General features: G+C 42.2%; 1 protein-coding gene across 1 annotated transcript in view; it reads left to right on the top strand.

Annotated features, from left to right (window-relative positions):
- Positions 1 to 16,455: 16,455 nt before the first annotated feature.
- CAPN9 (calpain 9) overlaps positions 16,456 to 16,828 on the top strand; it is a 329,028-nt gene continuing 328,655 nt past the window's right edge. The window contains exon 1 of the mRNA XM_053711177.1: positions 16,456 to 16,793. Within this exon, the coding sequence (XP_053567152.1) occupies positions 16,584 to 16,793 (210 nt within the window). The 5' untranslated portion in view covers positions 16,456 to 16,583. The remainder of the gene's footprint in view (positions 16,794 to 16,828) is intronic.

Genomic DNA, 16,828 nt, shown 5'->3' with positions numbered 1-16,828 from the left:
GTGTATGTGACTGTGTGTGTATTTATGCATGTATATATGTGTGTGTATGTATGTGACTGCATGTGTATTTATGCATGTATATATGTGTGTGTGTGTGTGTGTGTATGTATGTGACTGCATGTGTATTTATGCATGTATGTGTGTGTGTGTGTGTGTATGTTTGTGGAACCAGCAAATTACAGACCTTGTTACTACAGCATGGGGGGGGGCGGGGGGTAAACGGTGTCAGTCTATACAGTACCACTATATACAGTACAGGGAGCTGGACCATGTCACAGACTACTGTGGTCACTTTATAAAGTACCTTCTTAGATTCTTGCACCTGGGCCCTGTGGCTTCTAGTTACGCCTCTGTCTGAGCCACTTACCTGGACTGATGCACCCCTCCACTGTATCTCACCAGCTTGCTGAGGCCTTTCTCCCTCACAGAATGGTGATCCAGAAGAGAGGCCATTCAGTGCAAGTAAATATACTGCAGAGGATAAGTGATTGTTAAGTCATCATCCTTCATCTGAATTATTTTACCTATTTAAAAGCAATGATTCAAGGACGGGTGTGTTCATGTTTGTCCTAATCCTATGAACCTTTGTTTGGGTGCACCATCTGGCTGATTTTACTGACCACCCAGCTACAATTTTAGCCCATATAAAGTTAAAATGAATTAATATAAAAAAAATTACATATTTATTGCACAAATTATTATTAAATACATTTATGTTAAATTATGCAATTAATTTGTGTTTTGAATAGCAGAAAATATATTACACTGTCCCCACCAGGCTACTTCATAATGCCACCCGGGCTAGCAAAAAAGTATGTGGAGAACACTGCTACTGTATATTTCTGTGTGACAATCTTAATTATGTAATTAAACTAATACAAAGTACTTATAATGAAGATAAAAAACAGAATTTATACTTACCTGATATTTTTTTTTTTCATGGTTACAGAAACTTGTTCTAGTGGGTATTCCCCCCCCCCCCCCCCCCCCCGGTTATAGATCTCTATGATAAAGGCCTATAAAATACTACATTTCCAGGCAGATTTCTCCAAGGTATACACTGGTCCTAGGCACCTTGGTGTATATTTGAGAGTAGTAAGGAAGTTTTAGTATGGGAGTAAGAGTTTTTCTTTCATATAGGTGGCTAGAGTCCATTATCCATTACTCATGGAAATTGCATTCCTACCACTAGGAGGAGGCAAAGTATCCCAAACCCCAAGAGACAGATACTCACTAATTCCCTTGCCTTTACGCGCATTTTTTTTATATATAGACTCTCATATAGCTATATAGCCTATTGATTAAAACTTTTGATTCACAAGGTTTATTTGTAGGGCCAGTGTATACCTTGGAGAAATTTGCCTGGAAAATGTAGTATAGAGATCTATAACCTGACGGGGGGGGGGGGGGGGGAGTAGCACACTAGAACAGGTTTTTGTATCCATGCAATGGATATGTAAATGAAACAATAACTTGAGTGAGCGCAAAAATAAAACAAAAACATAATTTATGCTTACCTGATAAATTCCTTTCTTCTGTAGTGTGATCAGTCCACGGGTCATCATTACTTCTGGGATATTAACTCCTCCCCAACAGAAAGTGCAAGAGGATTCACCCAGCAGAGCTGCATATAGCTCCTCCCCTCTACGTCACTCCCAGTCATTCGACCAAGGACCAACGAGAAAGGAAAAGCCAAGGGTGAAGTGGTGACTGGAGTATAAATTAAAAAATATTTACCTGCCTTAAAACAGGGCGGGCCGTGGACTGATCACACTACAGAAGAAAGGAATTTATCAGGTAAGCATAAATTATGTTTTCTTCTGTTAAGTGTGATCAGTCCACGGGTCATCATTACTTCTGGGATACCAATACCAAAGCAAAAGTACACGGATGACGGGAGGGATAGGCAGGCTCTTTATACAGAAGGAACCACTGCCTGAAGAACCTTTCTCCCAAAAATAGCCTCCGATGAAGCAAAAGTGTAAAATTTGTAAAATTTGGAAAAAGTATGAAGCGAAGACCAAGTTGCAGCCTTGCAAATCTGTTCAACAGAGGCCTCATTCTTAAAGGCCCAAGTAGAAGCCACAGCTCTAGTGGAATGAGCTGTAATCCTTTCAGGAGGCTGCTGTCCAGTAGTCTCATAAGCTAAACGAATTATGCTACGAAGCCAAAAAGAAAGAGAGGTAGCAGAAGCTTTTTGACCTCTCCTCTGCCCAGAGTAAACGACAAACAGAGAAGACGTTTGTCGAAATTCCTTAGTTGCCTGTAAGTAAAATTTTAGAGCACGGACTACATCCAGGTTGTGCAGTAGACGTTCCTTCTTCGAAGAAGGATTTGGGCATAAAGAAGGAACAACAATCTCTTGATTGATATTCCTGTTAGTAACTACCTTAGGTAAGAACCCAGGTTTAGTACGCAGAACTACCTTATCCGAATGAAAAATCAAATAAGGAGAATCACAATGTAAGGCTGATAACTCAGAGACTCTTCGAGCCGAGGAAATAGCCATTAAAAATAGAACTTTCCAAGATAACAACTTTATATCAATGGAATGAAGGGGTTCAAACGGAACGCCCTGTAAAACATTAAGAACAAGGTTTAAACTCCATGGTGGAGCAACCGTTTTAAACACAGGCTTAATCCTGGCCAAAGCCTGACAAAAAGCCTGGACGTCAGGAACTTCTGACAGACGTTTGTGTAACAGAATGGACAGAGCTGAGATCTGTCCCTTTAATGAACTAGCGGATAAACCCTTTTCTAAACCTTCTTGTAGAAAAGACAATATCCTAGGAATCCTAACCTTACTCCAAGAGTAACCCTTGGATTCACACCAATATAGGTATTTACGCCATATCTTATGGTAAATCTTTCTGGTAACAGGTTTCCTAGCCTGTATTAAGGTATCAATAACTGACTCAGAAAACCCACGTCTTGATAAAATCAAGCGTTCAATTTCCAAGCAGTCAGCTTCAGAGAAGTTAGACTTTGATGTTTGAAAGGACCCTGAATCAGAAGGTCCTGTTTCAGAGGTAGAGACCAAGGTGGACAGGATGACATGTCCACCAGATCTGCATACCAAGTCCTGCGTGGCCACGCAGGTGCTATTAGAATCACTGATGCTCTCTCTTGTTTGATTCTGGCAATCAATCGAGGAAGCATCGGGAAGGGTGGAAACACGTAAGCCATCCTGAAGTCCCAAGGTGCTGTCAGAGCATCTATCAGGACTGCTTCTGGATCCCTGGATCTGGACCCGTAACGAGGAAGCTTGGCGTTCTGTCGAGACGCCATGAGATCTATCTCTGGTTTGCCCCAACGTCGAAGTATTTGGGCAAAGACCTCCGGATGAAGTTCCCACTCCCCCGGATGCAAAGTCTGACGACTTAAGAAATCCGCCTCCCAGTTCTCCACTCCCGGGATGTGGATTGCTGACAGGTGGCAAGAGTGAGACTCTGCCCAGCGAATTATCTTTGATACTTCCATCATAGCTAGGGAGCTTCGTGTCCCTCCCTGATGGTTGATGTAAGCTACAGTCGTGATGTTGTCCGACTGAAACCTGATGAAACCCCGCGTTGTCAACTGGGGCCAAGCCAGGAGGGCATTGAGAACTGCTCTCAATTCCAGAATGTTTATTGGCAGGAGACTCTCCTCCTGACTCCATTGTCCCTGAGCCTTCAGAGAATTCCAGACGGCACCCCAACCTAGAAGGCTGGCATCTGTTGTTACAATTGTCCAGTCTGGTCTGCTGAATGGCATCCCCCTGGACAGATGTGGCCGAGAAAGCCACCAAAGAAGAGAATTTCTGGTCTCTTGATCCAGATTCAGAGAAGGGGATAAGTCTGAGTAATCCCCATTCCACTGACTTAGCATGCACAGTTGCAGTGGTCTGAGGTGTAGGCGTGCAAAGGGTACTATGTCCATTGCCGCTACCATTAAGCCGATTACCTCCATGCATTGAGCCACTGACGGGTGTTGAATGGAATGAAGGGTGCGGCAAGCACTTTGAAGTCTTGTTAACCTAGATTTTACAGAATCTATAAGAGTCCCCAGGAAGGGAACTCTTGTGAGTGGAACGAGTGAACTTTTCTTTTCGTTCACCTTCCATCCATGTGACCTTAGAAATGCCAGTACTAACTCTGTATGAGACTTGGCAGTTTGAAAGCTTGAAGCTTGAATTAGAATGTCGTCTAGGTATGGAGCTACCGAGATTCCCCGCGGTCTTAGTACCGCCAGAAGAGCACCCAGAACCTTTGTGAAGATTCTTGGAGCTGTAGCCAATCCGAATGGAAGAGCCACAAACTGGTAATGCCTGTCTAGGAAGGCAAACCTTAGGTACCGGTAATGATCTTTGTGAATCGGTATCTGAAGGTAAGCATCTTTTAAATCTACAGTGGTCATGTACTGACCCTCTTGGATCATAGGTAAAATTGTCCGAATAGTCTCCATCTTGAACGATGGAACTCTTAGGAACTTGTTTAGGATCTTTAAGTCCAGGATTGGTCTGAAAGTTCCCTCTTTTTTGGGAACCACAAACAGATTTGAGTAAAACCCCTGTCCCTGTTCCGATCGTGGAACTGGGTGGATTACTCCCATTAACAAGAGCTCTTGTACGCAGCGTAGAAACGCCTCTTTCTTTGTCTGGATTGTTGACAACCTTGACAGATGAAATCTCTCTCTTGGAGGAGAGTATTTGAAGTCCAGAAGGTATCCCTGAGATATTATTTCTAGCGCCCAGGGATCCTGGACATCTCTTGCCCAAGCCTGGGCGAAGAGAGAAAGCCTGCCCCCCACTAGATCCGATCCCGGATCGGGGGCCCTCAATTCATGCCGTTTTAGGGGCAGCAGTAGGTTTCCTGGTCTGCTTGCCCTTGTTCCAGGACTGGTTAGGTTTCCAGCCTTGTCTGTTTTGGTGCAGAGGAAGTTGATGCTGCTCCTGCTTTGAAATTACGAAAGGAACGAAAATTAGACTGTCTAGTCTTAGATTTGGCTTTGTCCTGAGGCAGGGCATGGCCTTTACCTCCTGTAATGTCAGCGATAATCTCTTTCAACCCGGGCCCGAATAAGGTCTGCCCTTTGAAAGGTATATTAAGCAATTTAGACTTAGAAGTAACATCAGCTGACCAGGATTTTAGCCACAGCGCCCTGCGTGCCTGAATGGCGAATCCTGAATTCTTCGCCGTAAGTTTAGTTAGATGTACTACGGCCTCCGAAATGAATGAATTAGCTAGTTTAAGGACTCTAAGCCTGTCTGTAATGTCGTCCAGAGTAGCTGAACTAATGTTCTCTTCCAGAGACTCAATCCAGAACGCCGCTGCAGCCGTGATCGGCGCAATGCATGCAAGGGGTTGCAATATAAAACCTTGTTGAACAAACATTTTCTTAAGGTAACCCTCTAATTTTTTATCCATTGGATCTGAAAAGGCACAGCTATCCTCCACCGGGATAGTGGTACGCTTAGCTAAAGTAGAAACTGCTCCCTCTACCTTAGGGACCGTTTGCCATAAGTCCCGTGTGGTGGCGTCTATTGGAAACATTTTTCTAAATATCGGAGGGGGTGAGAACGGCACACCGGGTCTATCCCACTCCTTAGAAACAATTTCAGTAATTCTCTTAGGTATAGGAAAAACCTCAGTACTCGTCGGTACCGCAAAATATTTATCCAACCTACACATTTTCTCTGGTATTGCAACTGTGTTACAATCATTCAGAGCCGCTAACACCTCCCCTAGTAATACACGGAGGTTTTCCAGTTTAAATTTAAAATATGAAATATCTGAATCCAGTTTTGGATCAGAACCGTCACCCACTGAATGAAGTTCTCCGTCCTCATGTTCTGCAACCTGTGACGCAGTGTCTGACATGGCCCTAATATTATCAGCGCACTCTGTTCTCACCCCAGAGTGATCACGCTTACCTCTTAGTTCTGGTAATTTAGCAAAAACTTCAGTCATAACAGAAGCCATATCCTGTAATGTGATTTGTAATGGCCGGCCAGATGTACTCGGCGCTACAATATCACGCACCTCCCGAGCGGGAGATGCAGGTACTGGCACGTGAGGCGAGTTAGTCGGCATAACTCTCCCCTCGTTGTTTGGTGAAATTTGTTCAATTTGTACAGATTGACTTTTATTTAAAGTAGCATCAATACAGTTAGTACATAAATTTCTATTGGGCTCCACTTTGGCATTGCAACAAATGACACAGGTATCTTCCTCTGAATCAGACATGTTTAACACACTAGCAAATAAACTTGCAACTTGGAATACAATTCAATTAAAAACGTACTGCGCCTTTAAGAAGCACAGAAAATCTATAACAGTTGAAAATTAATAAATTGAAACAGTTATAGCCTCAATCCTTATAAACAACACAACTTTAGCAAAGGTTTAATCCCATTAGCAAAGATAACAAATTCTGAAAGCAGGAAACAAATTACAGAATAAACGATTTTTGTCTCAGTCAACTATAATTCTCACAGCTCTGCTGAGAGAAATTACCTCCCTCAAAATAAGTTTGAAGACCCCTGAGTTCTGTAGAGATGAACCGGATCATGCAGGGAATACAATGAGCTGCTGACTGAAATAACTGATGCATAGAAAAGGCGCCAAAAAACGGCCCTTCCCCCTCACACACAGCAGTGAGAGAGAACAGAAACTGACAGAAAAAGATTAAGCAACTGCCAAGTGGAAAAATGGTGCCCAAACATTTATTCACTCAGTACCTCAGCAAATGAAAACGATTTTACATTCCAGCAAAAACGCTAAACATAATTTCTAGTTATTAAACAGCTTTATGTACTTCTTACAGTGTAATTCTAGTGAAGTACCATTCCCCAGAATACTGAAGTGTAAAGTATACATACATGACATTATATCGGTATGGCAGGATTTTCTCATCAATTCCATTGTCAGAAAATAAAAGCTGCTACATACCTCTATGCAGATTCATCTGCCCGCTGTCCCCTGATCTGAAGTTTACCTCTCCTCAGATGGCCGAGAAACAGCAATATGATCTTAACTACTCCGGCTAAAATCATAGCAAAAACTCTGGTAGATTCTTCTTCAAACTCTGCCAGAGAGGTAATAACACACTCCGGTGCTATTTTAAAATAACAAACTTTTGATTGAAGATATAAAACTAAGTATAATCACCATAGTCCTCTCACACCTCCTATCTAGTCGTTGGGTGCAAGAGAATGACTGGGAGTGACGTAGAGGGGAGGAGCTATATGCAGCTCTGCTGGGTGAATCCTCTTGCACTTCCTGTTGGGGAGGAGTTAATATCCCAGAAGTAATGATGACCCGTGGACTGATCACACTTAACAGAAGAAAAATGATTTACTTTAAAAGCAGCACAAACATGCAAACATTATGGAACACTAAAATTGTTCATGCACTGAGGGACTTCCGGTAGGCAGCGTTTGAAGATGGCCACTGAACCCTGAGGCTCCGTGCACTTTATGGGAAAAGTGACCATACACTTAGCCATCCTCTCATCCCTTGGCAAAATGTGTGCCCGGGAACTAACTTGGATTAAGGAACACTACCCCTTGGCCACCGAGAAGCAAGTTACAGAAGGAAAGGACGTTTGGCGTTGTGGCGGGCTTTCTACCGCCAAGTTGTATATAATTTCCCCTTTGCAATGGAAGCATTTACCACTGGAGGACTGGACACGGCCACCCAGATACTGGTTGAATTTAAAGCCATTTTTATACCTAAACTGGACCGGCTTTTGGCCTCTTGCACAGATCTCTGCGCAGAAATAAAACCAACGAAACAAGCCCCTCAGCTGGAGAGAAACGTTTCAGACCATCGTGGCCTTGTTTCACAGAGCATTGCAAAGTATGCCACATCTTACTCACATAGAATAGCAAGAGGCTTTGCAAACTCAGCTTCCACGCAACTTGGAGCTCCAATAGAGACGCTGAAAACTTGGAAACCTCCCTCAGATCTACGAGCCCCTGACTCATCTTTAGATCCAGGCTTACGGCTGTCCTTACCACCTGCAGTGGCGCTAATTTCAGTAGGATCAATCAGTAAAGAGAAAATTCATTATTGTGCCACCGATCCCGCAAATCCAGCTAGGAACATCTTCTGCCCACAATATCTCCCCACCGCTAAAGGTGGAGACAGAAAGGACCAGTATCCAAACTTATTTACAATGATATCTGCTCGACGTGCCACTCAACTTGAAAAGGTCTGGAGCGGATTCAAACTGCTAAAGGTAGATCCGCAATGTTATGATATCGTTCCTGTTGAGAGGCAGCATGAGACCCGCTCGGATACGGGAACTGGCTGAACTGGTTCCCTCCTCAGTGTGCTTGAGGGTTTGCCGTTTGCTGGCCCTGTGCATTTGGCTAAGAGTTTGGACTGTATGACCATAGCGATGTACTCACTCTATAGCTATGTTTGCCAACTACGATTCACTTTTGGTGGTTGTGCCTTGTTTATTTGTTTAACTGTTGCCATGCTCTGGAATTGTGAACCATTAGATCTTCCCCCTCAGCTAAGAACCTATTCAATCATGCACACGCCATTTATCTATGTCTCACAACATTTATATGTCTCTGCTTATTTCGGTCTGCATTTGGCTCATTGCTGGATTGTTGACACTTTCTGATCTAAGTTACTATTCCCCCAGTGATAGTTGATTTACAACACTTACATAACCAAGACATATTCCCTAACGTGTTATGGTCTCTTGTTACTGCAAGCTAGGATGTGACATTCTGACAAAGTGGTGGGAGTGTGGCCAATGCATTCTATACAAACGCCTTTAATTTGTCAAACACCAGCTCTTATGCAAAAACAGAATTTATGCTTACCTGATAAATTACTTTCTCCAACGGTGTGTCCGGTCCACAGCGTCATCCTTACTTGTGGGATATTCTCTTCCCCAACAGGAAATGGCAAAGAGTCCCAGCAAAGCTGGTCACATGATCCCTCCTAGGCTCCGCCCACCCCAGTCATTCGACCGACGGACAGGAGGAAATATATATAGGAGAAATCATATGATACCGTGGTGACTGTAGATAGAGAAAATAATTCATCAGACCTGATTAAAAAAACCAGGGCGGGCCGTGGACCGGACACACCGTTGGAGAAAGTAATTTATCAGGTAAGCATAAATTCTGTTTTCTCCAACATTGGTGTGTCCGGTCCACGGCGTCATCCTTACTTGTGGGAACCAATACCAAAGCTTTAGGACACGGATGAAGGGAGGGAGCAAATCAGGTCACCTAAACGGAAGGCACCACAGCTTGCAAAACCTTTCTCCCAAAAATAGCCTCCGAAGAAGCAAAAGTATCAAATTTGTAAAAATTTGGCAAAAGTGTGCAGTGAAGACCAAGTCGCTGCCTTACATATCTGATCAACAGAAGCCTCGTTCTTGAAGGCCCATGTGGAAGCCACAGCCCTAGTGGAGTGAGCTGTGATTCGTTCAGGAGGCTGCCTGTTTTTAAGCCAAAAGGAAAGAGAGGTGGAAGTCGCTTTTTGACCTCTCCTTTTACCAGAATAAACAACAAACAAGGATGATGTTTGTCTGAAATCTTTAGTAGCCTCTAAATAGAATTTTAGAGCACGGACAACGTCCAAATTGTGTAACAAACGCTCCTTCTTTGAAACTGGATTCGGACACAAAGAAGGTACAACTATCTCCTGGTTAATATTTTTGTTAGAAACAACTTTAGGAAGAAAACCAGGCTTAGTACGCAAAACCACCTTATCTGCATGGAACACCAGATAAGGAGGAGAACACTGCAGAGCAGATAACTCTGAAACTCTTCTAGCAGAAGAGATTGCAACCAAAAACAAAACTTTCCAAGATAGTAACTTAATATCTACGGAATGTAAGGGTTCAAACGGAACCCCTTGAAGAACTGAAAGAACTAGATTTAAACTCCAGGGAGGAGTCAAAGGTCTGTAAACAGGCTTGATCCTAACCAGAGCCTGAACAAATGCTTGAACATCTGGCATAGCTGCCAGTCGTTTGTGTAGTAAGACAGATAAAGCAGAAATCTGTCCCTTTAGAGAACTTGCAGATAATCCTTTCTCCAAACCTTCTTGTAGAAAGGATAGAATCTTAGGAATCTTTATCTTGTTCCATGGCAATCCTTTGGATTCACACCAACAGATATATTTTTTCCATATTTTATGGTAAATTTTTCTAGTTACAGGCTTTCTAGCCTGAATCAGAGTATCTATTACAGAATCTGAAAACCCACGCTTTGATAAAATCAAGCGTTCAATCTCCAAGCCGTCAGCTGGAGGGAAACCAGATTCGGATGTTCGAATGGACCTTGAACAAGAAGGTCCTGTCTCAAAGGTAGCTTCCATGGTGGAGCCGATGACATATTCACCAGGTCTGCATACCAAGTCCTGCGTGGCCATGCAGGAGCTATCAAGATCACCGAAGCCCTCTCCTGATTGATCCTGGCTACCAGCCTGGGAATGAGAGGAAACGGTGGGAATACATAAGCTAGGTTGAAGGTCCAAGGTGCTACTAGTGCATCTACTAGAGTCGCCTTGGGATCCCTGGATCTGGACCCGTAGCAAGGAACCTTGAAGTTCTGACGAGACGCCATCAGATCCATGTCTGGAATGCCCCATAATTGAGTTATTTGGGCAAAGATTTCCGGATGGAGTTCCCACTCCCCCGGATGGAATGTCTGACGACTCAGAAAATCCGCTTCCCAATTTTCCACTCCTGGGATGTGGATCGCAGACAAGTGGCAGGAGTGATCCTCCGCCCATTGAATTATTTTGGTCACTTCTTCCATCGCCAGGGAACTCCTTGTTCCCCCCTGATGATTGATATATGCAACAGTCGTCATGTTGTCTGATTGAAACCTTATGAATTTGGCCTTTGCTAGTTGAGGCCAAGCTCTGAGAGCATTGAATATCGCTCTCAGTTCCAGAATGTTTATCGGGAGAAGAGATTCTTCCCGAGACCATAGACCCTGAGCTTTCAGGGGTTCCCAGATCGCGCCCCAGCCCACCAGGCTGGCGTCGGTCGTGACAATGACCCACTCTGGTCTGCGGAAGCTCATTCCCTGTGACAGATTGTCCAGGGTCAGCCACCAACGGAGTGAATCTCTGGTCTTTTGATCTACTTGAATCGTCGGAGACAAGTCTGTATAATCCCCATTCCACTGTCTGAGCATGCACAGTTGTAATGGTCTTAGATGAATTCGTGCAAAAGGAACCATGTCCATTGTTGCAACCATCAATCCTATTACTTCCATGCACTGCGCTATGGAAGGACGAAGAACAGAATGAAGTACTTGACAAGAGCTTAGAATTTTTGATTTTCTGACCTCTGTCAGAAAAATCCTCATTTCTAAGGAATCTATTATTGTTCCCAAGAAGGGAACTCTTGTTGACGGGGACAGAGAACTTTTTTCTTTGTTCACCTTCCATCCGTGAGATCTGAGAAAGGCTAGGACGATGTCCGTATGAGCCTTTGCTTTTGACAGAGACGACGCTTGAATCAGGATGTCGTCCAAGTAAGGTACTACTGCAATGCCCCTTGGTCTTAGAACCGCTAGAAGGGACCCTAGTACCTTTGTGAAAATCCTTGGAGCAGTGGCTAATCCGAATGGAAGTGCCACAAACTGGTAATGCTTGTCCAGAAAAGCGAACCTTAGGAACTGATGATGTTCCTTGTGGATAGGAATATGTAGGTACACATCCTTTAAATCCACGGTAGTCATAAATTGATTTTCCTGGATAGTAGGTAGAATCGTTCGAATAGTTTCCATTTTGAACGATGGTACCCTGAGAAATTTGTTTAGGATCTTGAGATCCAAAATTGGTCTGAATGTTCCCTCTTTTTTGGGAACTATGAACAGGTTGGAATAAAAACCCATCCCTTGTTCTCTTATTGGAACTGGATGAATCACTCCCATCTTTAACAGGTCTTCTACACAATGTAAGAATGCCTGTCTTTTTATTTGGTTTGAAGATAATTGAGACCTGTGGAACCTTCCCCTTGGGGGTAGTTCCTTGAATTCCAGGAGATAACCTTGAGAAACTATTTCTAGCGCCCAAGGATCCTGAACATCTCTTGCCCAAGCCTGAGCAAAGAGAGAAAGTCTGCCCCCCACCAGATCCGGTCCCGGATCGGGGGCTATCCCTTCATGCTGTTTTGGTAGCAGTGGTAGGCTTCTTGGCCTGCTTACCCTTGTTCCAGCCTTGCATTGGTTTCCAGGCTGGTTTGGGTTGTGAAGTATTACCCTCTTGCTTAGAGGATGTAGAATTAGAGGCTGGTCCGTTTCTGCGAAAGGGACGAAAATTAGGCTTATTTTTAGCCTTAAAAGACCTATCCTGTGGGAGGGCGTGGCCCTTTCCCCCAGTGATGTCTGAAATAATCTCTTTCAAATCAGGTCCAAATAATGTTTTACCCTTGAAAGGAATGTTAAGCAATTTTGTCTTGGAAGACACATCCGCTGACCAAGACTTTAGCCAAAGCGCTCTGCGCGCCACGATAGCAAACCCTGAATTTTTCGCCGCTAATCTAGCTAATTGCAAAGCGGCATCTAAAATAAAAGAGTTAGCCAATTTAAGTGCTTGAACTCTGTCCATAACCTCCTCATACGAAGATTCTTTATTGAGCGACTTTTCTAGTTCCTCGAACCAGAAACACGCTGCCGTAGTGACAGGAACAATGCATGAAATTGGTTGTAGAAGGTAACCTTGCTGAACAAAAATCTTTTTAAGTAAACCCTCTAATTTTTTATCCATAGGATCTTTGAAAGCACAACTATCTTCGATAGGAATAGTAGTGTGTTTGTTTAGAGTAGAAACCGCCCCCTCGACCTTGGGGACTGTCTGCCATAAGTCCTTTCTGGGGTCGACTATAGGAAATAATTTCTTAAATATAGGGGGGGGGACAAAAGGTATGCCGGGCCTTTCCCACTCTTTATTTACTATGTCCACCACCCGCTTGGGTATAGGAAAAGCGTCGGGGGGCACCGGAACCTCTAGGAACTTGTCCATCTTACATAACTTCTCTGGAATGACCAAATTGTCACAATCATCCAGAGTAGATAATACCTCCTTAAGCAGTGCGCAGAGATGTTCTAATTTAAATTTAAATGTCACAACATCAGGTTCAGCTTGATGAGAAATCTTTCCTGAATCTGAAATTTCTCCCTCAGACAAAACCTCCCTCATGGCCCCTTCAGATTGGTGTGAGGGTATGACAGAACAATTATCATCAGCGTCCTCTTGCTCTTCAGTGTTTAAAACAGAGCAATCGCGCTTTCTCTGATAAGTAGGCATTTTGGATAAAAGATTTGCTATAGAGTTATCCATTACAGCCGTTAATTGTTGCATGGTAATAAGTATTGGCGCACTAGATGTACTAGGGGCCTCCTGTGTGGGCATAACTGGTGTAGACACAGTAGGGGATGATGTAGTATCATGTTTACTCCCCTCATTTGAGGAATCATCTTGGGCAATATCATTATCTGTGGCATTACTGTCCTTACTTTGTTTGGACACTATGGCACAATTATCACATAAATTTAAATGGGGAGACACATTGGCTTTCATACATATAGAACATAGCTTATTTGATGGTACAGACATGTTAAACAGGCTTAAACTTGTCAACAAAGCACAAAAAACGTTTTAAAATAAAACCGTTACTGTCACTTTAAATTTCAAACTGAAAACACTTTATTACTGAATATGTGAAAAAGTATGAAGGAATTGTTCAAAATTCACCAAAATTTCACCACAGTGTCTTAAAGCATTAAAAGTATTGCACACCAAATTTCAGAGCTTTAACCCTTAAAATAACGGAACCGGAGCCGTTTTTACATTTAACCCCTATACAGTCCCAGCTATATGCTTTGCTGAGACCCAACCAAGCCCAGAGGGGAATACGATACCAAATGATGCCTTCTATAAGCTTTTTCAGTGATTCTTAGCTCCTCACACATGCATCTGCATGCCTTGCTCTCCAAAAACAACTGCGCATTAGTGGCGCGAAAATGAGGCTCTGTCTATAACTAGAAAAGGCCCCCATCTGAAAAAGGTGTCCAACACAGTGCCTGCCGTTTTTCTAAATAATCCCCAAGATTATAATAACCATTATTAGTTAGAATCTGCATAATATGCCTAGTAAAGTAATCGTTTTAGCCCAGAAAAATGTCTACCAGTTTTTGAAGCCCTTTTTTGAAGCCCTTTATTCTTTTATGTTTAACTAAGAAAATGGCTTACCGGTCCCCATGAGGGGAAATGACAGCCTTCCAGCCCTACATGGTCTTGTTAGAAATATGGCTAGTCATACCTTGAGCAGAAAGGTCTGCTAACTGTTTCCCCCAACTGAAGTTACTTCATCTCAACAGTCCTGTGTGGAAACAGCAATCGATTTTAGTAACTGTCTGCTAAAATCATCTTCCTCTTACAAACAGAAATCTTCATCCTTTTTCTGTTTCAGAGTAAATAGTACATACCAGCACTATTTTAAAATAACAAACACTTGATAGAAGAATAAAAACTACATTTAAACACCAAAAAAACTCTTAACCATCTCCGTGGAGATGTTGCCTGTGCAACGGCAAAGAGAATGACTGGGGTGGGCGGAGCCTAGGAGGGATCATGTGACCAGCTTTGCTGGGACTCTTTGCCATTTCCTGTTGGGGAAGAGAATATCCCACAAGTAAGGATGACGCCGTGGACCGGACACACCAATGTTGGAGAAATATGGCTTTTATCCTTAATACCCAGTGTTGTTAGACCTATCGCCCTGACCTGCTACATATGACAGGATCTATGCCAACTAAAAGCGGCTAATTTATGAGATAGCCACTTGAATCATAATTTACACGACACTTGTTATGTTTATGACGTGCACTGGAATCCATACTCAATTAATGACAATCCGGCTGTGGCAATTCTATTTAGCTGACAGAATAGACCCATGGGGCGCATGCCTGATTTGATGTATTATTGATCGCAACCCCAATTCGCCAAACCGAAGAAAATATTTCTCTCCCTAGTTTTTGGATATGGCTTGGTAAGCAGGGTATTGTTGGGTAGTCACTCCATTTTAGCTTAGTTTAGTTTAGTTGAGTTTATCTTTTGATTCTAATCTAGGTTGTTAGGGGCAACTCAGCTACACGCTTTTTCATACCAATATAGGTAGCTATGCATAGATTGATTTATAATTTCTTAGCGCTTAACAGCTACAAGATTTTAACCACTGAATGAACCATAACGCCTATATAGCCTGTTTAACCCTCACTACTACTCGTCATCTCTGTGCATGACTGGATGCACAAAGCTGTGCAATAATAATCAATTTAGACACCTTGTATTAGCCCCATTTAGTTTAGTTTAGTTTAGTTTAAAGTTAACCACTCTGTTATTTAGGTAGTTTAGTCAGTAAGATTATTTTAGGTTTTAAATTAAAAAGAAAAACCCCAACGGTGTAGATATCTAGGACACAAAGCAGGTTCTCAATGAAGACTGAAATCTTGCATGATTGTCATATGGATAGAGCTGCACTGCGTTCCTAAATGATTTAATCTGTATCTTGACCAATGTATTGATTTTCCTTTATACCCTGCGTGGTATGATATCATATTATGTATGTGTCTACATTGTTGGATATAAATAAAATTAAAAAAAAAAAAAAAAATTGTTCATGCACTGAAATCCGTAATGGTTGCATTTTTGCACTTGACTTTTTATCTAGGACAGAGTGCTTAGAATAGTACAAAGTTTGTTTGCATCTGGCCTCTGATTGGTTCAAGCCCAGAGGACCAGGAAATATCATCAAGAGTTTTATAAAGGGGTTTCCCTGGACTGCTCTTGATTTGCAAACTCCTGCAACAAAATGATAGATTTACTTATTTGTAAAACATTTATTTTATGCAAATATTTTACAGTGCAGTGCTTGACATATATAAATGTACTATGATATGCTTGACATATATATACATTTGGTTTTGTACACCATTGACAAAGGCTCGTGTGTGAGCCGAAACGTTTGGTAATCAACTTTGCAAATAAACCGGAGTGTTTATGAAAAAACCTGTGTGCCTGCTTTTCTTGGGTCCTTGCTGCAACACGGAGTCCGTCCGTGGGATCCATAACTGCTTTACTATATATATATATATATATATATATATATATATATATATATATATATATATATATATATATATATATATATATATATATATAAAGTGAAAAGTATTGTGTACACATTTACTCAACTTTTATCTAAAAAAATAATATATTTTATTACTGTTTTCTCTCAAGGTGTTTCCTCCTTCTTTTATTTAACTTTGATAGGAAGGTTTAACAGGTGGAACAATGCTGTTTAGCAGGTGGAACAGAAAGTAGGAGTACACATTTTTTGAATGTTTGCCTTAATCGCCCTGCAGGGCACAATTCATGTGCTTAGATCTGTTTTGTCTTTGAGTTGTCAGACTACTGTTAACTAGTGATTTTTGTGGGTGTGTTGCTGAGTGTTTTTTTTTTTCCGTTTTGTTCATTTCGCTTTAACAGTTCAACTATTGTAGCTTCCACTCTACACGCTGACACAAGTTACCTTTACTAATAAGAAAAAGGATGCCTTACATCTATAAAGAACCAAAGCAACAGCCCAGCGTTCCGGAGGAAGCTCGGTGTATCCATTCATCTGGAAAAAGCTATGAGGAACTCAGACGTGAGTGTCTCAAAAAGGGCACTCTTTTTGAAGACCCTGACTTCCCTGCAAATGATGCCTCTCTTTTCTATAGTGAAAAGCCAAATATCCCTTTTGAATGGAAAAGGCCAAAGGTAAGATATTTATATCTGTAAGTGCTGCATTACAA

This window comes from Bombina bombina, chromosome 4 (genome assembly GCF_027579735.1).
Source record: "Bombina bombina isolate aBomBom1 chromosome 4, aBomBom1.pri, whole genome shotgun sequence".
Classification (NCBI taxonomy): Eukaryota; Metazoa; Chordata; class Amphibia; order Anura; family Bombinatoridae; genus Bombina; species Bombina bombina.
This window is presented reverse-complemented; position numbering and strand designations above follow the sequence as displayed.